General features: G+C 43.1%; 1 protein-coding gene across 6 annotated transcripts in view; it reads left to right on the top strand.

Annotated features, from left to right (window-relative positions):
• Window positions 1-13,824, top strand: part of AFF1 (AF4/FMR2 family member 1) — a 76,375-nt gene extending 62,551 nt beyond the window's left edge. The window contains exons 21-23 of one of the 6 annotated variants that reach the window (XM_041489209.1): window positions 8,339-8,424; window positions 11,333-11,451; window positions 12,426-13,824. In XM_041489209.1, coding sequence (XP_041345143.1) covers window positions 8,339-8,391 — 53 coding nt within the window. In that variant the 3' untranslated portion in view covers window positions 8,392-8,424; window positions 11,333-11,451; window positions 12,426-13,824. Of the gene's footprint in view, window positions 1-174; window positions 381-1,500; window positions 11,452-12,402 lie in introns of those variants that run through there. The other 5 variants (XM_041489207.1, XM_041489206.1, XM_041489205.1 and 2 more) reach the window with 5 other exon arrangements.
• Window positions 13,825-14,274: the final 450 nt, after the last annotated feature.

The raw sequence follows: 14,274 nt of genomic DNA, 5'->3' as shown, positions 1-14,274 counted from the left end.
AGACCCCTAAATACTCATGAGGGCTTGGTGGTGGTGTCACTGTTCAGGACAGTTGGAAGCATTTCAGACCTGGAACTCACTGATAATCAGTGTAATGTACAAAGAAGTACAGAGAATGAAAACACAAAATTAATAAAAAAGGCCACATCCTTGATTCTTTTATGCAATTCATAGGGCATAAGAAGAGGAAGAAAGAGCAGCAGCCTTTAGTTATCAAGATCTTATAAGCTGGGAAGTCCTAAGCTATTGGAAAGCAGTCAGCTGTAACTGCTGTCCAAGTCACTGGTGCAGAGCTGAAGTGCCATCTGGAGGGTCCCCTGACACGTGCCAGCTCCTCACTGGAATTCAGAGCAGCACTGTGGATCACGAGGCTGTAACAGGTTGTCTTCGTGCTCTGATCTCCCCCCTGCAAGGACAGGCTCAGGCTGCAGGCATGGACGTGAAGTCCCTCTCCTTTCACATGATGCTGTGCTGACAGATCAGGTCATCTTCTGTTTGCTCAGACAGGGCCTTTGAATTCCTTGTATTCCCCATGGAGGGCATGGATTCTGTAAACAAAAGCAGGAAAGTCGGAGGGAATGTGTTCTCTCCTTCTGCATAGGCAAGCATTAGAAAGGAAGTGTTCTGCACTCTGCTTCTGAGGAGCTCCTTGCACAGCCAAGCAGAATTTTTCCACCTCTAGCTTCAATCTTTGGATATCAAAAAGGAGAGCTGAGAATGGCCAGTTTCTGAAAAGGTATTTAGCAACATGTTTGAGCTGAAGAGTGAGAGATTGGGCCTGTGTCAGTGGGAGGCAGGCCATGCAGGAATGCCTTGGAAAGGTGACTGCAAAGGAACAGATGTGAGAATTTCCCACAGCTCATGGTCACCTGCGCAGATGATTGCCAGCACAGAGCAGGGCTTGCGCCTGCCAGCCCCTCACAGCAGGGTCAGATGTGCTGCAAGAGCCACCTCCTGTGCAGGAGGAGGAGTGGGATGCCTGGAGCTGGTGGTGGGTTGGGAGGAATGTGAGATCTGTCTGACATGTTCGGCTATAAGCAATCCAAACCAGAGCTGTATATAGCCCGGCAAGCTACACAAATAGAGAAATCCTGATATCTCCAAGGCTTGAGGATGGATGAAGGAAAGGGATATAGCTGTGTGTGCTTCTGGGTGCTGCTCAGGAAGACACTCAAATTTGTCCCATTTAGAACTTGGGAGAAACTTGAAGCAGGGACTGTGGTGCAAACACCCAAACTTTTGCTGCCCTCCCACAGAGTCTCTGTGTCCTTTAAAGTCAGGACATGAGGAGATGTCTCAGTGTGTGTAAATGTTTTCCTGTTGCCTGCAATGCATGCTGTGCATGTCACCCTTCCCAGCCCTGTGACACTGCTGAGCTGTAGCACTGCTTAACAGGACTGGCCACCTGACTGTGCTGCTGCTGTCACTCCTCACCTATCAGGTGTGCCTGCTGTATGAAACCAACCAAATGTTTTCTCTCTCTCTCCCTTTTTTCCCCAGAGTTTTTTGCTGAGCTCAGCAGAGCGACGAGTGCTCTGGCACTGACCAGTAGCCTGACAGACCTGGTACACTACATCAGACAGGGATTACAGTGGCTGAGACTGGAAGCAAATATGCCTTAACTGGTTCTCCAGGTCGTTAAATACCTTGAAGTTTTTTTGCACTTTTGAAGCCTCAGAAACAGTTTAATTTTTGTTTTAATTGTTCAATACAAAGCACCTGCAAGGGAAAATATTTTAAATAAAGTTGGAAGTTATCTGGCTACACTGGAAAACCCTTGAACTGTGTTTTTCTAGGGTAGCACTTTGCTACCTTGAAAAAGAAGAGACAGAGGATGGCACCTTCCTTTAAAATGATGAAGTGCAATGAATTGTCTGAATGGCCCGATGTATTGATGGTCTATAAACATTTCTTTTACAAATAACCAGCAGGACAATAATTGCACACGATGCTGACAAGAAGGAAATCTGCCTCCAGAGGTGGTTATGCAACATCCCACAGTCTGCAGCAGTTGTGTGCCCAGACAACATGCTAGAGGAGCTGCTTCTGCAAGCACAGATGCAATCATTGGTGTCTTTGTTCCTCAGAGAGCAAGTAGCAACTTCATCAAGCACCGAACAGCGTTATGTTACAGGAAAAGCAGCAAAAGGATCTGCTCTGCCTGCTTTCCAACCTCACCCTCCTGCTTTTGTCAGCCAGCTGACAAAACTGAGGAAGCCACTGCCTTCAGTGCTGCAAGTTTTCTTTTCAAGTCGTCACTGCTTTGGTCCTCCTTGCTGTGCTGCCATGCACATCCATGCCCCTGGCACTCCAGCTGTGTTACTGAAGGGCTGGCTCAGCTCTAGCCTTGAAAGTCAAACATAGTTGGGGTGGCAAAACGACGTGGTGTGTTTGAAATAGCTCTGCCTCCTTGCTGAGAGATGTCACCATCAGGATTCTTTGTGGGGCTGATGTTTTGTCATTCTTGTGGGTGGGGGTGGAAAGCTGCACTGGTTCACTGTGATTTCTTGGACATTGTTCTAAGAGCTTCCATGAGAGGAAATTGCTTCTGGTAAAGGAGGAATTAAGTGGCTGAATGTGGAACATAAGATAAATTTTGCATTTGGATATTTGCCTGAAACCATTGAGGGTCTTGGTGAATATCTAAGAGCAGGATTTGTACGAAAGTAGGATCTTCTTCATTTGGGAGACAACTCCTCTGTTCTCTCAGCTGTGCTATAGGATGGGCCCAGTGACTTAGAAACCTGTCAAGGGGACAAGAAAGGGAATAATGAGCTGTTTCTAAGCATTATTTTCCTCATCACAGTATCAGTGAAGGCAGCACCCATGGCATTTGTGTATTCAATGAGATGACACCCATCTCTACCCAAAAATTCCTTGTGGTGTGACAGCAGCATCCTGCCATCCTCATACGCAATAGTGTGCCTTAGCCCGCTGGTCCCCTGTCACATCCCTCGGCCTCTCTATCACAGACCCCTGGGACTGGAGAAGAGAAGGATGGTATCCCAAAATAATTGTGTTTAGCAGAAAGAATTAGCTCCCTTTTCCACATAATTTCACAATTAGGGAGGAGCAGTTCTGCAGATGTGCAGAAGTACCCACTTTGTAGAATACCTGATCATGGGTTTGAGGCTCATGAAAATGGACAGTGAATAAATACCAGCAAAAGTTTTGCATTTCCAAAAGTAGAAGTGGCTCCTGCCACGGGGAAGCCTGGGCTCTTCTTGACTCTGGGAGGAGATGATGGGAGCGTGCTGGTCCCGAGCACAGGGGAGCTCTCCTGTCACCTTCCTGGTGTTCCTGGCAGCACAGGAACACCAGGATCATGGCTGCGCCTTTTGCAACTTGAAGGGATTGGCCTTTTTCATTCACTTTGTTAAAACCTCAGAGCAATTCAGGGATGAGCTGTCCTGACAAGTGGAAGGAAGATCCATGGCCCTCCTCCCCATTTTACCTATCAAGCTTTGCTTGCACTCCTCTCCCCTGGAGCAGGGTCAGAGAAGGGCTCAGCATTAACTGTTTTGTTCTCAGGAAGCGTGGGGATGGGCAGCCAGCCTGGAGTCTGATGTGCACTTTGGAACTTGATCCCAGGCTGGTGGATCGATGCCACCTTTGGACTTTGTCTTCAGACAAAGCTATTTCTAGGATCATCAGCTGAGGAGGAGGAGGAAAGATGAAAGCTTTATTGAACTTGGAAACCACTGTGGGAGCCTGCAGGAACCATAGCAGAGTGTGAGGGGAAAGCATAAGGGGCACCAGAGGCAGGAGTGTCCTGGTACTTTCCTTCTCTGTGCATCCATGTCCCTCCCTGCTGCCAGGAGAGCTGCTTGCTGCTGTGCAGAAGTGGTTGTGTGAGGGCTGCCCCCATTCCCAGGACCAGCTCCCCTGGGCTTTGAGGGAAAGAACATCACAGGCAGTTTGTGTCACAGGCATGGGGGGACTCTTTGGGGGCTCTCAGTTGGAAAGCAGTCTGTGGGAGCATCACTCCCAAGCTCCACAGCAGGAAGTTAGGTTTTGTTTCAGGACACAGAGAAAGACTGTTCAAATAATAGGAAAATTTAAAAAAAGCCATCATATTTCAACCTTGAGCCAGGTCAGAGGCCTGCAGAGGGTTTGGAAGGAAGCTTATAATTTTCACCTGGGCCTATTCAGGCCTTTAAAAAAAACAAACAGAAATTAAATAGAAACAAATCAAAATGTAGCAGTGGAGGAAATAGCATTTGCCATTCAGAAGCAAACCATTAATCCAAGGAAAACCAGGGGTGATTGTTTAATCCCAGAAAGAATGGAGGCAGCTATGGTGGCAAAGCAGCATCATTTCCACGCAATATTTATTTAAAAGAAATAATAATACATGCGTTGAAATTGTCAAATATTCTATTTTTAAGATGCCATTTATTTAATAGTTGAAAACCCCACTTACATGGAGATAGAGATCTCTTGTGTAACTGAAAGTCAAAGTCTGACTGCAATGTCGTTGTTTTTGGTTTTGTCCTCTCCCCTCCCTCTTGGTTTTCACGATAAATCTGTGCATCTTATTTTGGGGATGTATGTCCCTATTGTATATAACCTTTTTCTGCCCTGTGTGTGATGGAATTTCTGAGATGATTGATTCATATGGGGGAAATAAACAATAAATGAATGTTTGTTATGAGGTGTTTCAAGAGTCCTTGTGTTCTCAGCTTCTTGCAGAGAAATTCTAGTGTAGCTTTTCTCTGAAAGGACTCGAGTGTTTCCCTTCTGAATGAGATTTAGGTATGAATTTCTGTACAAGAAGTCTCTTGTTCCCTTTGCTGCTCTGTTTGTCACCCCTTGCCCTTTCCTTTATGACCAAAAGTGGTGCAAATGTAGATGCTCAGAGTGGCAGGAGCATCATGACTTGGGAAGTGTTCTTCCTACCCTCCCAAATCCGATGCAGGGAAGGCTGTGCTGGGCCAGCTGCTGCAGCCAGCAGAGCCTGGCTCTGAGCCCTTCCTGGCAGGAGCAGCCACAGGTTGGTTTCAGCCAGTCCAACGAGGGACATTAGAAAGCCAGGAGACAAGGCACAGAAGTGGTGGCTGGAGGGTCCTGCTCTGTGTTTGCCACAAAGGTGTTGAAGGGCTCAGTTTATGGATTGGTTTCTGAAAGGCTGTGAGGAGGATTTCCCTCAGGGAATCCCACAGGATTTAATGCCCTGTGGTAGCAGTGTCTCATTGGTTGTGCAAGGGGATCTCTTCCATGGCCTTGTACTTTTCATTGGAAGCTTTTCCCACTTTTTGTTTTCCAAGTTGTTCCTTGGAAGAATGGTTTTGGCATCTCTGTGCACTTTTGGGATACAATTTGTGATTCTGTTCTGCAGCAGGCATTGCACCCAGGATGTTTGCTAATAATGGATGTGGTCTCGTGCACTGTGTGGATTGTAGGGATGCTGACACCTGGGCAATGCCCACTGGGAATGCTGCTGGTCCAGGTGCTGTGCATAGAAATGCACTCTTGGATTGTGGTCGGTGCAGGACTGGGGCAAAGCAGGGAGCGTTAATTTTGGGGGTGGGATGGAGATGGGGTTGAACATGCCAGCAGGGGGGCCATTCAAAAGCCAGGCAGGATGTGGGGCTGTAGCAAGTGTTGGCTGCCCAGCTTGGCTTTCTGCCCAGGGTAGTGGCCCCCCCGGGCTAACACAGCCAAAAATATTTTTCCGATAATACTAAAGAAATACATTGTCATTTCTTTAATTATCGAGTATTTATTGCCCAAACCTAATTTTGCAATCCTGTTTGATTTGAGATTTTTTTTATTGATTATAGATGAACTTGTGTTCTGCCTTTGGCTTGGCTTATCCTTTCAAAAACAAATGTCATTTTTGGCAAATCACCTGAGTTAAAGTCAGTTGCACTTTCTCAGCCCTGTGCTGCTCTCCAAACACTAAAATAGCCCCTTGGCAGCTTGTGCTTTCTTTACATTAATTGCAGTTTCAGCAACCCCTGTCACAAAAAACCAACTCTGTTCCTTGGCTATCATCAACCTTTCTGAATGTGTTTCCATAACCTTTGTGTTCCTGAAACTTGTGCATGCTGCAGGAGCAGCGTGCACTCACTGCTGCTTTGTGATGTCTTCAGTCAAGGTGTGGGGTTCCCAGAATTCCTGCTGGGTTTTCCTCCTCTCCTGCTCAGTATTGTTGAGGTTTTTTTTGGGGTCTAGCCCTTCATGTTGCAGCATTAAGGTCATGTTTTACACTGTCAGAGGCATCTGCAAAACTTGTGGATTGTTTAGTGAAATCTTGATTTTACTGCTGGCCAGTTCCCAGTTCCATATGAAGAAATACTTGTAAATGGAAAAAAGAGTTCAGATTTATTTTTTTTTCAGTTTGCATCTGTTTTTCACTTGTTCCATGTGGGGTTTTCCCAGATGCCTGCTGTACCTTTTCACTTGGAAGGTGTGGTAAATTCAAGTCTGTGTTTAAATTTTCATTTGAAAGAATCAGAAAATCCTGTCATCTTAACAACGGTAAAGGAGCAATTACTTAGACAATGTAGTGTCTTGGGAGAAGTTGGAATCTTTTGGACCAGGGAGGTTGTGGGCAAAAGGTAGCTGGGCTGCAGCCCAGGATATGGCAGGCAGGTCAGAACTTGGGGGGCATTAGGGCTGTAAATCTTGCAGTCAATGCACAAAATATTTTCTAAGATTTTTGTCCCACACAGCTGGGAGAAATGAGCCTTTTATTTTGATTATATTCAGTGCTCAGTGGAATAGTAAGCTGAGTGAGGGTAGTAGATTAGAATAAACAGTCTGGCTGAGGTAGAAGGGGAAGAGAAATCTGCAGATCACAGGCACAGCATTTATTTTAGCACCCTAAACCTGTCTCTTGACAGCCAGTGGGTTTTCTGTGATGATTATTAAACAAGAGGCAAAAGGTTGATTGTATTTCTGTAGCCAGTGGAGGAGAAGAATCACTCCAGACAGAGGCATTACTTCCCCCTGCTGTTATTTTGTGTAAGGGCAAGAGTTGCCCTGGAAAACTGAAAATCCCACACTACAATTTGGTAGCTGGCACAGCACAGTTCAGACACAGTCTCGGTGCATCCCTGTTCCTCTCCAGTGACTCCTTGGCACTGTGTGAGTGGGACAGACCATACACCACAAGAGTGCAATGACTGATGGCAACTGGAAAATGGCAAACTTGCTTGCAAGAATATTGGTAAAGAAATAAATGTGGAATGTTTTTTTTTTAATATTTTTTTAAAAATTAATTCTCCTAATAAATCCAGCAGTAAGCATGGGAAAATGGGACACAAGAGCTTACATCCTTTAAAACACAAAAGTACGTTTAAAGGTGAGGAAGTAGAAAATTCTATTATAAAACTAAAAATATGTGAAATGAAATTAAACCTCTGGTTTTATTTCCAGTGATAGTAGAAGTTCAGGTTTGGGAAACTAGGTTAGGTGGAAGGAAGCTGCCCAGCTCTTGTGTTTTGGATTAGGGTGGGCAGCAAAATGTGCTGTTACTGTTGTGATTGAGATTCTGCTAAACAGAAATCTAATAAGGGATTACCTCTTTTCACAGAAAATTTTAGGACATAGAGTTGCAGTGTAGCAATCAAATGTGAAAGAAAATTTTGCAGCTGACAGGTAGTCAGAGCAACAGTGCTGCAGGAATTTGCTCTCATGAGAAAAAATCATCTGGAGATTATTTTTCACCATCGAGGTGAACAAATAATCTCCTTGATTTGTTCATCAAATTAGGAATTCTTGAAATTGATGGTTTGTACCTTGTCAGTGATGTGTTGTTTTGATTTTTTTTTTTAAGGTTGTGTCTCTTTGACTGAGATGATTTCATACCACATTCATTCACCATCTGATGGGCAGAAGCCTTTTCTTACATGAATTCTTTCAGGAATCAGCTGTACTCGGAAGGAAATGTAAAGAATCTGTGAATCATAGAGATGAGTTGGGCTGCTACAGCGCTCCAATGTCAATTTGCTTTTCTCATCCCATTAACTAATAATTTACCTGTGAAATTCTTGTTGCAGAGGCCCTGCTCCAGGAGTTCTCCTGTCTGGACTGGTAAAGAGCCTCCCTGAGTTTCCATCACCGCTCAAAATGCGCAAGTCACAGAATTGAATTTCTTGCTACCTTTTTTCATTTAATGCCTGAGCTGGGGCCTTTGGACAAAGCAGCTGCACGTTCTGGCCATGGTACCTGAGGGCTCCCTGAGTGGCTCCTTCTCAGCTGCTAGGCAGGGAGCAGGGGTTAGGTGATATTCCTTGCCAGAAAGCCTCTCTGTGCAAGGTAATTCTCTGCTTGTCTGAAAGGCAGGGAAAGGACAGGCACTGATGTCTTCTCTCCCTTCCTTCCCTTGTAGATCAACAGGAACAGCTTCAAATCCCAATTCTTACCACTGCCTCTGCAAGCTGAGAGTAAGAAGTCCTCCCTCCAGAGAAATGGCAGGTAAGGCTAGAGCTGCTGGGAGAGGCTGAGCAGAGGGGAGCCTTGTCTGCACAAGGGGTGTGAGGTGAGAGCTGCTGGGACAGGGAGCTCACCCTGAGTGAGGTAATTCCTGACTCCAGACTCAGCTGATCGTACAGCTGAGCTGTCACAGCCAAGTGAATCCAGGGGAGGATGGAAAAACCAAAATTGCAGAAGTGAAGCCAAAGCTGTTGATTTATTATAATTTTCAATTTTAATAATCCAATGTTTTCTGTGACTGTACATTGAGGTATCTCTTCAAATAATTAAATGTGTGCAAAGACATCAAGTTCTGCCCATAATAATTTCAATGTTAGTGACAGCAGCATTGGAAGGAAGGGAAGCTCATAAAGGAGGGTACCTAAGGTTTAACTTTTCCAAGCAGCTTCCATGTTCCATTAGAGCTGTTGTTTGCCTGGGGCTTGATGAAGAAAGGCAGAAAGAAGAGGAATCAAATAAGTCCAACAAAGGGATACAGAAATCAGTTTGGGTAAATACAGAACTGTAAAAAAAACAGGGGAGAGTCTTTGGAAGAGAAGCTGCTGGAGTTTCCCATGTCTCTTTTCCTGAGGTCTGCACCTTAGGGGTCAGAATTTGAGTAAATACCACCCCCAGCCCCATGGATGAGGAGGTATTGTTGGCTCACCTAGGCTTAGGAGCAGGTGTGGACAGTTTCTTGTACTGCCAGGTGTCCCCTTCCTTGGCTGTAGGGAATCTCTGGATTAATCTGTGCCCAAGTGTGTGAAACAGAACTTGGCTCACCAGGGTACACTGTAGGTGGATTATCAGCAATAGCTCATGGTCAGGAGGGGAGTACTGTCTCTCCCAGGCAGGCTGACTTTGTTTCATCCTCCAGGTGCCATCAGGGGTTTATTTATGGTATTTCTGCAAAGGCTCTGCTGTGTAGTGCTAATCTTTCCTTTCTCTTTTTTGAGATGCAGTCTTGAGCATTTCACCAGGACTTGACGCTGTGATCATTATTGGTTTTAAAAGCTTAGGAACTACAGACATTGCCATCTTGTTAAGCAGACAAACCATTTCAGTTCAGGTCCAACAAATGCCAGCTCTTACAGATAAGAAGCACTGTGGTAGGGCAACTGATTAGATTTTGCTTGGCTTAACTGGGAAAGGAAAGTTTTAATCCAGGTTATCCTCACTAATAGTCTCAGACCACAGTATAGAGGTTCCTCAGTTCTGCACTGTGCTTTGCTAAAATATCACAAATTTCTAGAGAGGAATGAAATGTTCTCCCTGCAGATGCCAGGATGCTTTTCCCAGCTTCTCAGCCACGTTGCACTGGGAGAGACAAGCCCCGAAGCAGTTGATACCGAGCTGATTTCTCTCACATCAACTCACCTGTTCCTGCAAATGTCATGATCCTACTAAAAAAGCTAGAGGGCTTTTTAAGAGAAATATTTTCTATTGGCTTTGAGCTCAGGTTGGTTTGCATAAGAAATTACTTCAAGGCCCTGACTGAACCTAAAGGGTTCCTCTTCTTCAAAAGGGAGCTACATAAATCAAGATTCTGTCTACTCCCTGGCTGATTTTCTTCCTCCTCTTCTTGCCTCAGCAAAACATGTGTTCTCCAGTTTATCTAAAGGACAAAAATTACATTTTCATTCAGTTGTACAGACCAACACGGCAGTGCTCTGCGTCTTCCCCTGACCACCAGGAAAGAAGAAGGATTTCTGGCACCCCATTAGGAACACCCAGAGTCGTGATGTTCCCAATGCTTCATACAGCAGTGGTTTCATTTGTTGCTTTTCTGGCACACACTCCTTCTCTGTTGGCTGGCTCAGCAGCATTTAGCAATTGTTCCTTGCTTACGTGGAATTAGTTCTTGGATTAGAATTCAGTCTCTCTGTGCAGTTAATTTGTTGAACTATGTGGTAAAAGAAATGTTATTTTGCCCTTAATCATTGTTAACAGAAACATAACCATGACCAAACTCTCTTGGATATACATACATTTTTCAATATAACGTACAACAAAAGGCATTGTATTAAAAATTTCTATTGAGTGTCAATGGTTTTAGTTACAACCTATAAAATTACACTTAATGAATCCCATAATGTTTCACTCACCAGTGTCTCTTACAAATGCTGAACTGGGAGCTGCCAAAGGAGTATTGCACTGACTCTCATAATAATAATAAAAGGGTTCATTACAATCATTCCACATAATCCTCCATAACTTGCTGTTTCCAAGTTTTGTGATGCTTTGATGCTTATTTGGCTACAAAATGAAAGCCTTGTCTCCAGATAATGAAGGAAGGGAAGGTTGTCATAGACCATTTGAAGTCTGAGAATATTTGATTCTTTCATTGTTTACAGCTAGACTTGAGAAGGATCAAAAAGATTTTTGGAGGACGAGCTTAGTGTAAAGGCTTCTTTTTGACTTGTAGCAGAGGCAGTGACCATAAAGGAGGTATTATCTTTAGGAATAAATTACACTGTAATTAAAGCAAACTACAGATTGTTTCATACAAGAGGGACAGGGAGTGGAGAGCTTTTTCAATATGGAAAAAAACTTCTGTATGTACAAGCCAGAAAGCTTGATTTCATCTAAAACCAAAGTTCTCTCTTTACTGAAAACTTCAGTTTATTCTTACTCTTTTACACCTGTTCTGGAAATCCGCAGACACCCAGATTGCCACTAATGACTGCACCTGATTTCCTTCAGGAAGCTGTACCTAATTATCCAAATGGGGCACTAAGACACAGCAGAGTAAAACAGATTGAAAATATTTTCAGCTTAGTTCTCCATTTGAATTAACTCCATTGGAATGACATGCTCTTAGGATCTGAAGTGAATGTTTTAGTGTATAGAAATGGAGAATTCCCCTAAAAGGTCTTCTAATAATCCTTACTATATTTTGTTGTTTTCAAAGGCACATCAACACAAAGCAGCAGGATATACAAGCAGCTAAGCCCAGAATGTCCACTGTTGAGAAAAGGGCATTTGGATCCCACATGGAAGAACCCAAGAGAGAGTAGCAGACTAGGAATGGTGAGTCCTGTTTCTGATGGATGAGTATCTGCTCAGATGAACTAAAGCCAAGACTGAAACAAGAGCAAGTTTAAGGCAGTTGATTAACCTGTTTTAAAGCAATTCAGACCTATTTTGTGAGAGACTAATTTAGTGAGAGAAGCTTATATTTCCTGATCAGACCCCAGGATCAAAGGTGTATTATTCCCAAGTCAGTGGCCTTGGGAAAGAGATCAGCAAGATGTCAGCAGGGTTGGGTTACACCAAGACCAAGAGAACCTGTCCCTTCTGCCCCAGGGGAGGGGGCAGAGCTTGGTCAGAGCTGAGATAAGGATGAACTTGGTAAGGAGATTCACATGTGGGGTCCTGTTGTGAGCACAAGTTTCTTTTGGTAAGAAAAGAATTCAAAGTGGGCTTTCCAATGGCAAAAGCATTTGAAGAATTAAGATCAGAGAAGAGAGAAATCAGAGATCCAGTCTGAGGCTAGGACCAAGGTCTGTGTGAAGGTGATAGAAAGGACTTCCAAATGAGCATAAGCAGCCACCTGAAGTGCAGTTTAATACATGGAGGACAGAGACCACCTCTTCTAAGTTTAGGGAAGAGAGAATCTCCATCTAAACCAGTGAATAACCTACCAGTGCACTCTGTCCATTCCTGATGGACACAGATCTTTAAGGTCTTACACTACAACGCCCATCAAAAGCAACAAGAACATGGAAACATGAAAGGTAATCTCTTGAGCTCTGTTATATATATAAACAGCTATTTCAAAAGCCTCTTTATCATGATAACTGCCGCCAAAAATCCTGTGTATTAACAGAATATGAAGTGCTACTTAGAAAGCCTTCACTGTATTTTTCCATGGCTCATTTGATAGGTCTTGAAGTGCTCTTGACTGGGTAAAGGGTAGAAAAGTCATGATCTCACAAATTGTTTCTAAAAAAACCCCAAACCCCCCCTGATTTATGACAGATTCTGCTTGCTTCTATTTACAGAGGATCCTGCTGCTAAGGGAAATTGATATTGGTACTGACACCTTCACAAAATGCTACCAAGGGTGAAAATGAACCATCAACATCACAGCTGTGGGAAGGTGTAAGTAGCACTGGCTGCCAGGTTGATATGTAAATGTGTGCATTCCTGTATCACCGTGATGCAAAATGTTTGAAGGAAAAAGTGTTATTGCTCCTGAGAATATCCTTCTCAACCTCTTTACACAAGTAATAAAAATACTGCAAAACTCTGCTGGCCCATTTCCTGGAAATGCCAATTTCTGTTCTTTGCTAGAGGTAGGCAAGAGAGCTTCTGACAAATATCTAAGTACAACATGTTCAGCAGAGAATTTCACCTGCCTCTGACTTGCAGGCTGAGAAGTACAAATCATGTGTGACATGTCTAGGAAGGAGGAAATCAACCATCAGTCATCAGCTGATAAAGCCACAGAACAAGATGTTTACTCCCATTTTGGTTTCTTTGGTTACTGGTTTCTTTTTTTTTTATTAAGTAGGAGAGTTACTACTTTTGTAACAATAATGTTTGCTTAATAAACCAATTTGCTTCTTAGCTGCACATTTTTCTCTAATAAAGACATTTATATTATTGAATTTTTATTTCCTTTTCTAAAAACTGACATTGCCCTTTAAATATGAGGTTATATACCAAGATACTTACCTTCAGCTGTTTTGCAGACATGTGATGTTTAGCAGAACAACTTGTTTCAGCTAGAACAAATAAGGGTTATCCATTTTACCAGGGTCCTGTTGTTACGATCTGTGTTGTTCTTCTCCTGTATCAAAGTGCTCCTTCAAATCATTTGCATCTGGCAGCTATTTTTTCCATACATCAGCTGTGTTAAACATAGGTTGAAGTCCATGACTGAAGCTACAAGATAGTGGCTTATGCCACATTTCACAAAAATCTTTCACATACTGCCATGGCTAAAGACAATACTTACACCAAAGTTCCTCCTGAAAGGAAAAAAAAAAAATTTACATATGATGTCTAAGTATGTGAGGCAGATGCCTGTATCTTTAACTTTCCAAAACAGAGAAGCCCCTAATGGGACACCCAGCCTTTCCAAAATGCAGGCTGCACAAACCCTTCTGGGTTAACAGGAATTGACGGTAATTCTGGCAGCCAACACTGCCCTCCAGTGTGAGTTGTGTTAACTTCCTTCTGCAGCGGCTTCCTTCGTCAGGGTTAATAAATGGATTCAGTGTGCATTGCTGAACGTGTCATCCCATGACTTCATTTAACTTTATCTTAAGATAAATATTGGTTTTTTTTTCATAAAATATTTTTAAGAGCTATTGGTTATCAGCTGTTTCTCTCCTTTCTATGTACTACTGCAAAAATAAAAAGGAATGTGGAAACACATTATTATTGGATCTATAATTTATATTTGCTTTGGTGTATTTAGTATTTTTCAAAACTTCTGCAGACCCACTGGATCACCTTCACAGATGATGTGTGACACGTTGTAGATTTGCTTTCTGCAGTTATAACAGACATAATGGAAGTCAATATTATTTCACTGTTCTCCCTGCAGATTTCTGGTAGTCCATGTGGGACATATACATATATAAAAACAGGATCTACATTTCAAATCAAAAATTCCCTCCAACACCCTCCAAGCATAAGGAACTGTTAGTCTTTACAACTCATAGGCAACACACTGCTTGTATATACACAAACACCTCAATCTCACTTAGAAACAACTGGTATTACAGCCATAGCTGATTTTAATTTATCACTGAATTATCTTTTTTGTATCATTCATCTGAATTTCAATCCCGAATTGCATTAAAAGAGAGCTTCAGTGCTAACACAGAGGATCCTCAATAC

The sequence above is a fragment of the Pyrgilauda ruficollis genome, unplaced genomic scaffold, assembly GCF_017590135.1.
Source record: "Pyrgilauda ruficollis isolate IOZ18807 unplaced genomic scaffold, ASM1759013v1 scaffold91, whole genome shotgun sequence".
Taxonomy (NCBI): Eukaryota; Metazoa; Chordata; class Aves; order Passeriformes; family Passeridae; genus Pyrgilauda; species Pyrgilauda ruficollis.
The sequence above is the reverse complement of the archived record's forward strand: the minus strand, read 5'-3'. Positions and strand labels throughout refer to the sequence as shown.